The 13,791-nt window shown below is 32.7% G+C and overlaps 1 protein-coding gene across 1 annotated transcript; it reads right to left on the bottom strand.

Moving 5' to 3' along the window:
- Positions 1-10,956: 10,956 nt before the first annotated feature.
- LOC128559237 (uncharacterized) lies at positions 10,957-13,791 on the bottom strand. The gene is made up of 3 exons (XM_053550467.1): positions 13,021-13,791; positions 11,905-12,270; positions 10,957-11,392 (listed from the first exon to the last, which is right to left on the bottom strand). The coding sequence occupies exons 1-3, from the start codon at positions 13,119-13,121 to the stop codon at positions 10,957-10,959; spliced, it is 903 nt and encodes a 300-aa protein (XP_053406442.1). The 5' UTR covers positions 13,122-13,791.

Below are 13,791 nucleotides of genomic sequence, written 5' to 3'. Positions count from 1 at the left end.
GTCATGGTATTACAAAAATGAATAGAAATTATGTTTATGCATAATAGAGTTCGCCCAAGCCAGGGGAGGACCTAACGAGCGTTGCATATTTCCCCACCTAATTTTTTTTGTATTTTTAATATAATTAAAGTGTACTTTTTGTTGGATTTTTTAAGCAACCCATCTGCAATATTTATCCGTCACAGCTTCTTTTTGTTGTGGGCCTTCTTTGCGATGAATTGTTCTATGGCTATGTTTGGGATGCTCTGTGCTCTGTGCTTCCGGGAAATCTACCTTTACCTTTTACCTTGCATAGTTCATGACCTTCTTGAGATTCAAGCTAAACCGATCAAACCGATTCGCTAGTGAATGTTTCTGCTAGGTTGCGGAACTTTGTAACAAAGTGATATAAAGCAGGGAGTAAATCAGACACAAAGGAATATTCTGATCTCCCCAATGAAACTGATTTCTCTTTCACCGTTAATATCAATACATCGATCTGATAAAACCATATTGATATAATTATGCTTATGATAATAAGAATAACTTTAAGGCATTTGTAGAATTATTAAAACCTTCTCTAAGAATTGTCAAAAGCCTGACCGATAAATGGCTAAACCTTTTCGAAAATTCTAATTAAATATATCATTTATACACACATTCCAGAATTTGGTCCAGATTCAGAATAAATGCAGCGATTAAATGAAAAAACCGTTATGTTATCAAATCATATTTAAGCAAGTAGCCTAGTTAGCATTTTGAAAGTAGAAAAAGAAAGACGTAAACACAGCTGTATGTTTGACTATTCATTTGTACATAGTTACATTTATTTACTTATACGCGAGTATTGTGCCTTAGTCGAATTACTTAGATAGTGACAAGCAATCTATTTATTGTTTATCTAAAGCTTAACCAATCTGTTTTAAGGTTTAAGTTTCACTAGTGATTTAATGGCGTATATCGGCCTATATATATTTTATCCTACAACCATTGCCCAGGCAAGCCACACTCACAAATAAGAACTATAAAAGGCCTTAAGATTATGGATTTTTGCATCGCTGTTGTGTTAGAAAGCTTTGTTATTGTGACCGTTCAGCAGAAAAATATAATAAGCAGCGTCACCAATACAGCTGGGAATACAAGAACACATCTGAATTATGCAATGGCAGTAGGGAAAATGTATTTTTCTTAGTCCATTGCGAGATAAAGGCATGATTTAATAATTGATAATTCGTCAAATGGGGTCAAGACTATTCCAACCACATGGACGTTGTAGAAATGGACTGTTCAAGGGCAAATAAGTTAATTTCATATTAAAACTATCTTCAAGCCTTTTATAACACTGACAGAATTTTTAAAATCGGACAACTTTTGAGAAAGATATGGCAGTTTGAAATTTTAAGAAAATGGTGGCAGTCGGTTTAGTGTGTTTATGACGTCATTTACACACTGCTGAATTCTTTTTTAGCAAACAAACCCATTTAAATAGATTAATTATATGTGTTTCTTGAGTGTAAGATGTAATACATGGTAATTTCTTTCATTATAGCTGGAAAAAGTAGAGAAATTATTTTAATGAAATAAGCTAATACAGTTCAAATATGTATCTAGAAATTTAATAAATCCGCCATTTTGTATTTTGTTGCCATGGAAACAAAATGGTCGCCATTTTGATCAAATATTGAAATGCTCATAAAGAATTCATAATTAAGTCAATTTTGAAAATTCTTTCACTTCTTTAAATGATTTACGAAATTCTAGCAGAAGGAATTAACATCAGAACAACATTGCCTTTCCCTTTAAATGACATATTTAAGTCATTGATCTGAATTTCCTGGAACCAGTCTGTATATTTATCTACAACGTAACATTCGTTGGAAACTATGGGGCTACACATTTTATAATTGTCTTGTCTTGTAATCCATTAAACTATCGGTGCTGGGTATGGTCAAAACTTTGCCAAAGGTGTACCATATATAATAACAATGAAGGATTATTTATACATGGAATTAAGCATGTGTATCGTTTATGTAATTACTTCCCATTTGAGCAAGGTTTCGTTGGCAGTAATACTTCGAAAACAGCCTCGAATAAAATTTGTTTTGTATATGAGTTTTCTGTTCCAAGTATTTTTTTATAGTTTTGTTTTATTTTTTGTAAAAATCAAACGCTGGAAATCCTATTTAAACACGAAAACAATCACTTTGCTTCTATAGGGTTATTAATACAGGGATGCCATTTGCTTAGTTAATTGAGTAAAGTAGCAAATTTAACAGAGTAAATTGCCTATTTTCTAGCAGATATTCTCTGTGTAATGAATGACCGAGCCTTAAATTTTCAGAACGAAGAGAAATGACATTTCATACAAATAATTAGCAAACATTTTTTCTCTGATTAGTTACAAAAATGAAAGCCAAATTAGCGAATGTTTTAATACTGAACTTTTTCGTGTTAATGTGCGTGACTTTTTCTCTTTTCATTCTTTGTATCGCATGCAAAGCAATAGAAATGTATCAACACGCTTCACACTACAAGACCTGATTTAATGTAATCTGGTTTTCCAATTTCAACAATAAAACGCATCATGTTTAACACGACCAAAACACGTTGAAGTTGTTTTGTTTTCTGGGTTTTTTTGGGGGGGGGGGGGGTTGCACTGCTTTTTTGTATTCGCTGTTAGGGATAGGTTGAATTTCACCTGCTAAGTATATATAGATAGAGTTCTCGAAGAAAAATGCTTTTAATATGAAAACTTCAAAGCTGAAATCTGAATTAGTGAGTGATAGTTACAAATGTATAATAAAAGACACAAATTAAAAACCAATGACAGTTTTAGAGGATCACTTGGTTTGATATTTGCATTTGCTGATAGCTGATGTACCTGATATTAAAACAGTTAATGGTTTACCTGCAGCCATAATCATGCTGCTAACAGTTATGACAGATGCTTGCGAATAAATAATGTAGCTTCAGATAATGGTACAGCAGGTCACCTGATGTTGTTTTGTAGACGTTGCACAGATGAAATGATGAAAATGCTTCAGAACAGAAACGTACACTATTTATTCCTATTCCCGTTTGTCACTGACGATATTCGTGTGCTGAACAATGACAAGCCTACTACTGCTTGCCATCAGCGGCCTTTCTGCTGCAGAATTCTGCTCATTCTGTTCAGATCCGTTTGGTGCTGATACAAATTTTGTACAACATATACTTTTTTATTGAGCTACATAGATGTAATTGACTATATCGTATCAATGTAAATATCTTTTTGTTGCGATGTGTCGTAACTATTCAAGAGAGTGATATAAATCAGTGCTATAACCTTTATAACTGGGTATGGAAGACATGCTTGAAACATGCGGAGATCATTATTACTGTATAAAAAGTATTATGATAAAATATCATTAAATCTGTTTTTATTAAGTTAACGAGATAAAACACATTCTTTGAGAGTAGAAGTCTGTTTTCATGATTGTAACGAAGTTGTAACTTGATCATTACTACATATTGTATACTTAAGAAATAATAAGTTCCCAAACGTGGTTTATCGTAGAATAACCCGTGTTTTGAGTTCTTATGCGTAAAAATATATCACAAGAGTGATATATTGTTTCGCATAAGAACGAAAAACTCAGGTTATTTTACGATAAATCACACTCTGGAACATTTTTTATTCTAACACGACATACTAGTATCAACAGTGTTAGAAAAAATGGTAACTACTTTTTACGACCGTGGTACGCACCTGGATCGGATGACGTCATTGCACGCGAGTGATTTATTGCAGAATAACCCGAGATAGAATTTACTCTACATGTATGCAGGTTATTTGCTGGTCATGTTAGAATAGTATTCACACACTGGACACATTTAACCGTTTTAATTTTGTTAATATATTTTGATTAGTTAGTAAAAGGAATATCAAATTGTCTGATTCAAATTTTGCTTCGGATAAAATTACCAAACGGTTTTTAAGAAGTATTATTCAAACATTATTCATGGTATGCACATAACAGTGTTAGAACCTATAATGTAAATGTACAGTTTCCTAACGTGTTGATTGCAAAAAATGGAAAAGTCATCTTTCTCAGATTAAATGCACTGAAGATTTGAAAAGGAAATGTGTATGTTGTAGTGGTATATTGGCAATTACTTTTCGGTGATTCGGTGAAGTAGCAAACTGCATTTTTGATGAAAATTAACTGTAGTTTTATTTTTTTAAATATTGTGCAGCACATTTATCTATCTTACGATTAGGCTCATTTCATATGGAAACGCTTCATATTTTTTCTCGTACTAGCGACTGCAAAATTTAATCCCAGGAAGGTCGTTGAGAATGACAGTTTAATGACATATTCAAGTGGTTTCCATGGCTACTTTTGCATTTTCAGGAACTAATCTGCATTTTATTACGAAAGGTCATCGCTACAGGCGACGTTTGTATTGGTTGGAAACAAAATGGTTAAAACTTTTATCTAAAATGAATTCTCTTTTAGACAGACAAATGCCTGCATTATCATATCCCTAAAATAGTTGTTTCATGGAATCAATATACCACTGTAGTTTTACCTTAGTAAGTTCACGTTGTCTGGTTCAATTATGTGTTTTATTTGTACCAGCTTTCATCTCTTTTAAGAGCTATAATTTTGTTTTGTGGAAATTTGGTAGCTGTACTGATCAAAATGAGCTTGGATAAATAAATATGTTACAATGGTACATGTACTTGCATTTTATTACACTTGACAAAAAGTGTGTCACCGAAGAAAGACAATGTCAGATTTCGGTACAAGCTTGTCAGTGGTCCGTATACTATGCTACTGTTCAACGTATTCGATACTGAAAGATCTATAGCTGTGGCCTGATTTTGAACAGAATCCACATTTACGTAAATGACAATAGAAATAGCACATGTAACAGGCCATAGATTAAATAAACTCTTGGGCAAAATATAATAAAACGCATCAGTTCTACTCATTGGTGAAAAGTATCTTTTTTGATATAGACGATTTTCTTCAACAAGCGTGTTTTCTATCTATTTTCTCATAGTTCTAACCTGAAGTACCTTTCAATGCCGAAACACATAGTATTACTTATATAATATTGCGGCATTTCACTGATAGTAAGAGTTTCTTTTGGCTGATTGCGACAGGTTAGCAGGTTCTCACAGAGCATGGAAAAAAACTCCATAATACTCCAACGTGTTTTGTTTTTGTTTTGTTTCGTTTTCTAAACAAAAATCCTGTCGTAATATCCACTCGTCAAGGCGGACCAGAAACATGTATTAGTGAAAGGCCAAGTTTTACAGTTACATAGAACCTATCGTAATAATACTTCAACCAACTAATAAGAATTAATTATATTGTTGTTTCTTATTATTTAGAGAAATAAAAGCAAAAAAGCGTTTGCTTTACTGTTAAGTTCTCTGTCCGCCTATGTATACGACTTGCCTTTTCACTATTCCATTGCGCTAGCTTTGTAGGACATGCTATCAAATACAAACAATGAATCAAAATGCAATTAAAGAACCGTTTTAAGAATCGATCGTAAAACAATTTCATTTTTCCAAAATAGCAATAAAACTCATATGTTAAACAAGACTTACAACAAAAGGAAATAATCAGTAGCGTCTGTGAGCGGGTTTCGGTCTAGACAAAGAAAGTTTCTTTTTTAGGCAGGATATATTGCATTGTTACGAAAATAAATGCCAAATGATGTAACTCCCATCCGGAATATTAATGCATATCATTTAGGGTTGCAGTATTCTCCTAGTGTTGCAACTTCATAAAGGTTTCCTTTGCAGTTAAATGCTGCTCAGAATCTTTCTGAGGCCACCCATGGACATTTTGTAAGTCTCGATGGTGGGATACTATATTATTGGACCAATCCAGTCTTTTTTCTACAAGCACTTGAACTCTTTTACTACTTTGTTCTTTGCAACAAGGCATATAGTATTTTAAATGTCGTCTTGTTGTAAGTACTGCAATACCATTAGTATCCTTTATGTAGCCTAACATGTTTCAGATTCCAAACCCAAAGATGTCCGAATACCAACAAAAGCAAAATTGTGCAACATTTACTTTTATTTGAAAATCGTATATATAATATTATAATAATGTACAAATTTCTATGCTTTGTGATATAACGTCTGTTATATGTTATGATTATGATGGAGACTCAGTAATTTTATTAAAGTTTTGTTAATAAACAAAAGTATCACGGTTACTTAATAAGGTGCCCTTTCATCAACACAAAGATAATGTCATGTAAAATTAAAACAAAGTCATTCTTTAAAGTCTATAAATATTAATTTTCGGTTCTAATACCTTTGCCTTTATTACACGGATTTAATAAAACAGAAATATATATCAAAACATCTTTCCATAACATATTTAGTGAAATAGGACGAATTCTACTAAACGATAAAACATGTAATAAAACAATGTTATTAAGGTCAATTTTATATATTTCAAGCAACGAAAATTCTTAACATGAGAAAATGACACTGTTGTGACAATATGTATGAATAAATATAATAAATGAACAAAATATTAACTTTAAACACAATATCTTTCATATCCAGGGGAAATAACAGATATACACCATTTTAACAATTCCCTGATAAATATTCATAGATGCCTTTGAAACAACAATAAAATCTGTACGATATAACTTCTCTGAGTGACAAAAAAAACAACTTTTTTCAGTTAACATAACAATGTTTCTGGTTCTGGAGGGGTTGGGGGTGAGATCATTCAAAACAGATCTTGCTGTAGAAACTTATTGGCACATAAATGAACTTTTTGAGTCCATAACAGTTTAGGACATGTTGCTTAATTTAAATGTTTTTTACAATATGCACTAAATATAAATAATTACTTTAATAAAACACAAATAGAGACATATATATTTACAGCAAACCGGTAAAAATCACTTTTTAATGTTAATTTAAAACCCCTAAATCTAGGTTTATTCAACTATAGTCAGTTTCCAGTATACAGCTGCTTAAGCGTTTGCTCAGACGGTACAGTGTATCAATATTGATTTAACCCTTATCATGCTGGACACGATTGATTCTGCCTTTGCGGCCAGTGTAGATCATGATCTGCACTTTTCGCAATTCAGTAAGTATCTTTTTTGGTAAGCACCCCTTTTAATGTAATAATGATACTGTCCAAATTGAAAGCTGGCCAAGGGCATTATAGAAATTTAGCAGGGTAAGGGTTAATTTCGTTGTGGTTGCTAGCCCTGAAAACCCTGCTTCTTGGCAGGCGATACTGTTTAATAGCATAACTGTACAATTAAAAATGACAACTAATATTTGAATAAAAAGTAAAGTTGCTTTTTCACTGTATGGGGGCTGCTTTATAGTCGGTCATCTTTCACACTTTGATAAATACTGATTCGTATAAAATGTTTATATATTTCACAAAACCTCTAACGCCCCCTCGATCTCTTGATAATATTTTCATATTATTAATGTAACTTTAATATTGCATTTTTAAGAAAATATCTTTTAATAACATATTAAAATTCAAGTGGAGTAGTGTTATGGTGTTATGATATCATGTTTAACACATTAGAAGTACACATAAATGTCTAGAATTTGCAGACCATAGAATGTCGTTTCAAAGTCAGAAATAAGTGACTGAAACAAAATGACTTCTTCTATTAAATTCTATCTTAATGATACTAGACTTTATATTTGTGAAACATTGTTTGTTCATACATATTTATATGTTCTAATTGCTTTATAAGTGTTTTATAAGTAATACGAAAGAGATTGCCAATATGTTGAGGGGGTATTAAAGGATTCGTGGTAACAGAAAGAATAAGAGTGTCTACACTTAGGACAGTCTCATAACATTCTTCCGGGAAATTGATTAAAGTAAAGCATACATAAGTAAGCTATGTTTCTATTCAATTCCTTTCCGTTCTACACATAAACACAATTTTAATATATATTATTATACTTTACAAATTGGCCTTACAATACCTCAGGAAGTACAGTTAACACTTGGCATGTGTACATTTCATTGTAATATCCTATCTGTTAATGACATTAACTACTGTGTTCGGTATTACAACAAATTCTTGATCTGTTACATATCAAAATTATGTACGATTTTTTGTGTACTTATTACACTGAACTCATTTTGACGACGTAAACGTCTTTTCTATTTGCCCCATTTTCAATGTAGCCTAGCAATATGGTAAACAAAAAACAGAATACATGTTCAATAAGTAATGACTTTGTTAATAGTTTTCTAGAATTCAATAAAATCAATGCATGGAGCAATGAAAGTAGTTCATTTATACATTAGAAAATCGGGGTTACAATACAGCAGCTATAGTAAAAAGTATTGATTTTGTACAGTTCTGTTATTATCCGGAATACTCCCTAGTTAGTGTACGTGGCGAGATAATAGCCGCTTTTTTATTAATTGTAAATTAATTTAAGCTTGTAGCTTGCCTTGTAAGCCTGACAAATTTATTGACCGGCTGATTGTTACATCTAATATTCCACAATATTTATGAGGGAGAACGTCGTTCAATGAACCCTCGTATATTTAATGCCAAACCAAAGTAAAGCACTGGAATACAAAATGGAGTACCGCAAGATTGATTACCATGTTCTTTAGATAAATTACTACTATTCTTTTCTGGATGAAAAGTTCAACAAATTTTCCATGTATTCACACATGATATTTATGTTCTACGTCCTGATCTTGAAAACCAGAGAAACTTGAATTACGGCATATGTTGCATCTTTTCATTATCTTCAAAATCACAAAAACCTTGAAAAGCTTTGAAGGAGTATCAGAATCTGGTGTCAGGCGTTCATTGTATAACATCAATACAAACAATTTCCATTCCGCTGGTTTTCCTACCAGCACAATCTGATTTTCCACTATGGAATGACTTCCTCGGCCGAAACGGAGATGGGAGATAAATGACGTTAGTAGCAATTTCCTTTGTCTGTATGAAGAAAACGCCACACTGTTATTGGATTTGAGTTACTGCTTTGGGTACGAAAGCACAAAATTTCAACTAACGAGATCGCCTCACAAGTTTTCAGCATCTAGTGATTTGGGTCTGTGTAGCCTATATAATTTTGTATCGTTTTTGTTTACTAGTATGTGTTTAAAATGGAAATCGTGATCAAATGAAGTGTTTGGGAAAACACTTTAAACACATTTTTATTTGGGAATATACATACTTTTGTATAATATTACTTCATTAATAAATTTATGATGAACTTGCGTATCATTTTAATACAACTGTGATTAATTTGCACATACTTATTAAGAATTCTATATTTAGTTACTAATTCTGTAAAATGAACATTTCATTTCACTACCGCATCACAACATGCATATTCAAATTGATGTCATATCAAAAATTCAATAAAGAAAGTTTAAGATATAGTTGTACATTTGTATGGTATTTGTTTATCGATAGAAGCCTTACTCATCACTATTTTGAATATTCAACGTCATATATTACGTCATCACTCACCAATCAAACCGAACCAACAAAAAGTCGAAATATAATAAACAAATATACGTCATTACAAATCTGAGAAGGAAAAAAAAAACATTATATAAGTAGTTGAAAGGAATGTGGGCTTTGCTTTCAGTCAATACAAACATCCATTTAATCGCACAAATTCAGTGTGGATATCAATGATTAACTAGTGACTATATACAAAATTAATGAACCAATGTGTATAATATAATGATGTATGAAAAATATGCACCGTAATAAGGCTGCCTTTATTAAGTACCCGTGTTTAACGGTTGCAGGTAACATTCATGGAAATGCACAAAATACCTATGCCTAATTCTACATACCCAAGCGGAAACTACGAAAATTCTTATAATTGTAGTAAGTGAAAAATGAATATTCACATTCACGATGTATTTTGTATACAAAGAAATTGATTTTTTTTCCGCATAAACAACATTAGTACTATAATATCATGGCCAATACTTTCCACGAGATTGAACGTGTGATATTGACGTCGTTCACAAAAAAATGGAATTCGTTGAAATATCCTTGAAAATCGGCAATTAACATTTCAAAAAGAACACTTAATGATAGCTATAATTCACCTGATTTATTCATTTCATTTGCATTATTGCATTCTGATGAAAAGATCAAAAATAAACGACACGGTTATTTTGAATTAAAAATAGGGACTGTATTTCTATTGGAAGGGCATGCGTGGGGGGTTATTTTGGCTGTTTTATATATATATATATATATATATATATATATATATATATATATATATATATATATATATATATATATTGTAAAGATCGACATGCAATTATCTAATGATTTCTTAGAGTATGGAAAGGAACCTGATATTTTGTAGTGAGCTGCTGTAAAAATGGAAATGAAAGGACTGAATGTTATTTGTTGTGCGTTTATACGGGAATAAACCACACTCTCTGGGAGTTCTTGCAAGTTATTCAAAGTGATTTATGCACGTACACGCAATACCATTTAGTTCTTAATTATCAATAACACTACATAATTTTTCGAACAGTGCTAAAATATCGTGTATGTGATTGTGTTTAAATTTAAGACTGTGTTTAGATTAACATTGATTTAAATTTGATAATTTGATGAATATTTGCGCGTTCTTGGTCACCTACTTCATGCTGGTGCTTAACTATAGGAGTGGATCATTTTGTCTTACTATACACAACTACCGTGTCTCAATAAGTAAAGACTCATGTTTTTAAATATGATAAAATACAGCTAAAATAGTCACGAAATTTTGAAAATCTCGCACAACATTTATACAGTAACTCTGCAATCACCGTTACAACTACCATCTAAAACAACTGTTAATACCTTCTAAGTAAACAAGGCAACATATGAATGGATTTGCTCTTAAACTCATTGAAAACACGCATCCAGTATTAATACTCGTAATCGTATGTTTGAATGTCTCTTCTCCTTTCATTTTCTAGATATTGAGTATACTAATATCTCATTTGAACCACATCCCACTATAATTCTCGAATTTTCTTCGTCATATGCCATAGCTAAAGGCTTGTTCAATCCTTTCGATGGCCCCACCAATATCCCCTCTTTCTTTCCATCATTGTCAATCTGTAAGATGTTGTTAGAGCTTGCACCGCTGACGAACACGAGATCACCGGGCAGCACACAAATACCACGCGCCTCCTTGAGTTCTGGATCGTTAAAGTTCCACATCTTTTTCCCTTCCTTATTCAACACTATCAACCCATTAACCTTATCTGTAAGGAAAATAAGTTCTTTCATAGCACTTAATGCAATTTTTCTCAACGAGCAAAGTATCTGTTTGTCATTATCATCCCTATCAAATGTCCTTAACAAGATTCCCGCTTTGCTGTAAGCACACACTCTTGTGCTGTAACATACAAATATTTCCATTATTGTCATTACAAGAAATTCCGTTCCCCCCTTTACCACATTCAAACGAGTGGGACGGTTCCATAGTATGACCTATCGACACAAATTGAATTTTTCTCCGCATTGCCAAGACAAAGGCCACTTCCGAATGTCCTACTTTGCAAAGATCATCGGGCTGACCGTTTACAGGAATAAGATCTCTCACCGTAAAATTTTCGTTGAGTCTTTTCAGCAGTGAAGTTGAATGTTCGGCTATCAATATTGTCCATTATCCATCACGCAGACACCTGTTACGTTACAAATGCTCTTTGGTTAATTTTAAATTGTCCGAATAGTTCGGCCTTATATTCTTTCACACTATCTACAATGTGACCTAAACTGACAATCTTATCCTTCAGACCTTGGTTGAATGAGAATCTCAGTTCTTTCTTTATCCATTCTTTGACATATCTTCTAAAAGGGATTCACCATCTTTAAACCGCATTCTCACAGGCTTTAACGTTTACAAACACTCTGGAATCGTTGTATGCCGAGAGTTTTCCTATGTTTTGGTAGCTGACGATATAACAGTTACCTAAGGCCGCTTCGTCAGTTTCTATAGCCTTTTTGTACTCTTCATGTTTTGAGCGTATTTGTTGTTTGGAGGTTTTAGCAAGATCTTTAATTCTGTCGATGACCTCGTCTTGAAATTTATCCACATCTTTCATAAGTTTTTCTTTCTGCTGGTGAATACTAGTGAGGTTTTTACTTCTTACATCTTTCTCTTGTTTCATACGTGATATGATTTCATCGAGAGACTCTTTCGATGTCTTGTATTCAACACTTGTTTTGATGCCTTTTCCAACATGGCGGAGTTTATCAACGTGCGGACATGATCTACGAAAACAAGACAGAAGTTTTTAAGATTACAGGTTTCTTTTAGCAATTTTAGGGCGAATCAGAGACTTGTCATACATGAAAAATATGGAGCCAGCTTTTGAAAGGTCCGTTGTTGTATTATGTGTCTACGAGAGTATTAAAATTCTTGATAGAAGGAGCAAAACCTGTTCTTAATTTCCATTGGATTATATTTAAGTCGTGAAATTACATCCAAAATTATGATGTTACTTACACATTCTTAATGAAAGAAAGTTGTCAGAGAACAAATTAGGTTTTGCAATAAGGAAATAATGCAGCCTAGCAGGAAATATTAACACGCCAAACTGCGTTTGATTCTATGTAAAAAAAAATAGATTGAACAACTGTCCAAATAGAGAATATGTACGCGGTTAAAAAGCATTACCTTTCATGTTGCACATAAATTTGTGGTACTCGTAAAGTGAGAAAATTAAAAACAACCTTTTTATATGTAGATCAAATATTCAAACATACGCCGAATATCTAAGATAAGGAAAGAGATTGATATCGTTGCTCATAACACATAAGCGAAACAACTATAGTATATATTATAGGCATTGCCAGGTTACTATACCATAATACCTTCATCTGTTTATTTAAGATAAGATAATGCGATAAACAGCATTCTTCTTCTATTTTAGTGACACCCATTGACTGTTTCCAGTACAAAAGTGTAAAATATCAATCATGAGAGTGTAAATACATAGAAAATAGATGTGAATTTCTTACCTATGCCTGACAACGTTACAAGTTTCACAACAAACAACGTCATGATCCGCGCAGTATTTCTTGATAACATTCCCATGGTGTGTCGCACACCGCTCCATCATTTTGATCGCCGACCTATTTGTGGAATTCTAATGTCTATAAGCTCATAAGAATACAATTCAAAATATTGTTTTGAGCATTAAGAATATTGCTATAGCACAATTTCTTCTCCAATTTATCTCTGCTAGTTTCCATCCTTGACGCCATTTTTTGTCTGTAAAAACCGATATTGACTAAGCTTGAAGAAGAACTATACCACGAAGATAAAATCCGTTTTCGGTTTCTAGTCATTAGATTAGACAGATAATCGATATATTTTAAAGCTTTTTTTATGAATATTCACCACATATTACAAAGCAAAGCATTTTCTTATATCCAGATTATCATTTCCAAAGCAACTGTCAAATTGCCACTAAGAAGCGTCGTTACAATTTGACCTAATATCGGCTACATGTTCATAACAAACGCAACTAAAATATCGATCCACTGCCTAACATTGCTAAGCCTGATTTGAATGCATAGCTCATCCAATCCATCAATCTGCTGTGAGCAGCTTCCATCGATTACTTTCTTTAATTAAATGACACCGCATTAGCTCCAATATCAGTTTTCCCGTATGGCCTTTATTTTTGTCACCGGCTTCTTTACCCGTCACAGGCAGGACATCCATCTTTCTAATCAATAAACCATTTTCTGCGAAAGTTATCGTTCCTTGAAATTAAGTACGGATGC

This window comes from Mercenaria mercenaria, chromosome 9 (assembly GCF_021730395.1).
Source record: "Mercenaria mercenaria strain notata chromosome 9, MADL_Memer_1, whole genome shotgun sequence".
Classification (NCBI taxonomy): Eukaryota; Metazoa; Mollusca; class Bivalvia; order Venerida; family Veneridae; genus Mercenaria; species Mercenaria mercenaria.
This window is presented reverse-complemented; position numbering and strand designations above follow the sequence as displayed.

Bases quoted from the DNA above. Each gene is read 5' to 3' on its own strand.
- LOC128559237 (XM_053550467.1), bottom strand. From the start codon at position 13,121: ATGATGGAGCGGTGTGCGACACACCATGGGAATGTTATCAAGAAATAC. The intron at 12,271-13,020 runs GTAAGAAATTCA...TTGTTTTCGTAG, and splicing joins TGTAACGTTGTCAGGCATAG to ATCATGTCCGCACGTTGATA. The intron at 11,393-11,904 runs GTTTGTAAACGT...TGTATGTTACAG, and splicing joins GCATACAACGATTCCAGAGT to CACAAGAGTGTGTGCTTACA.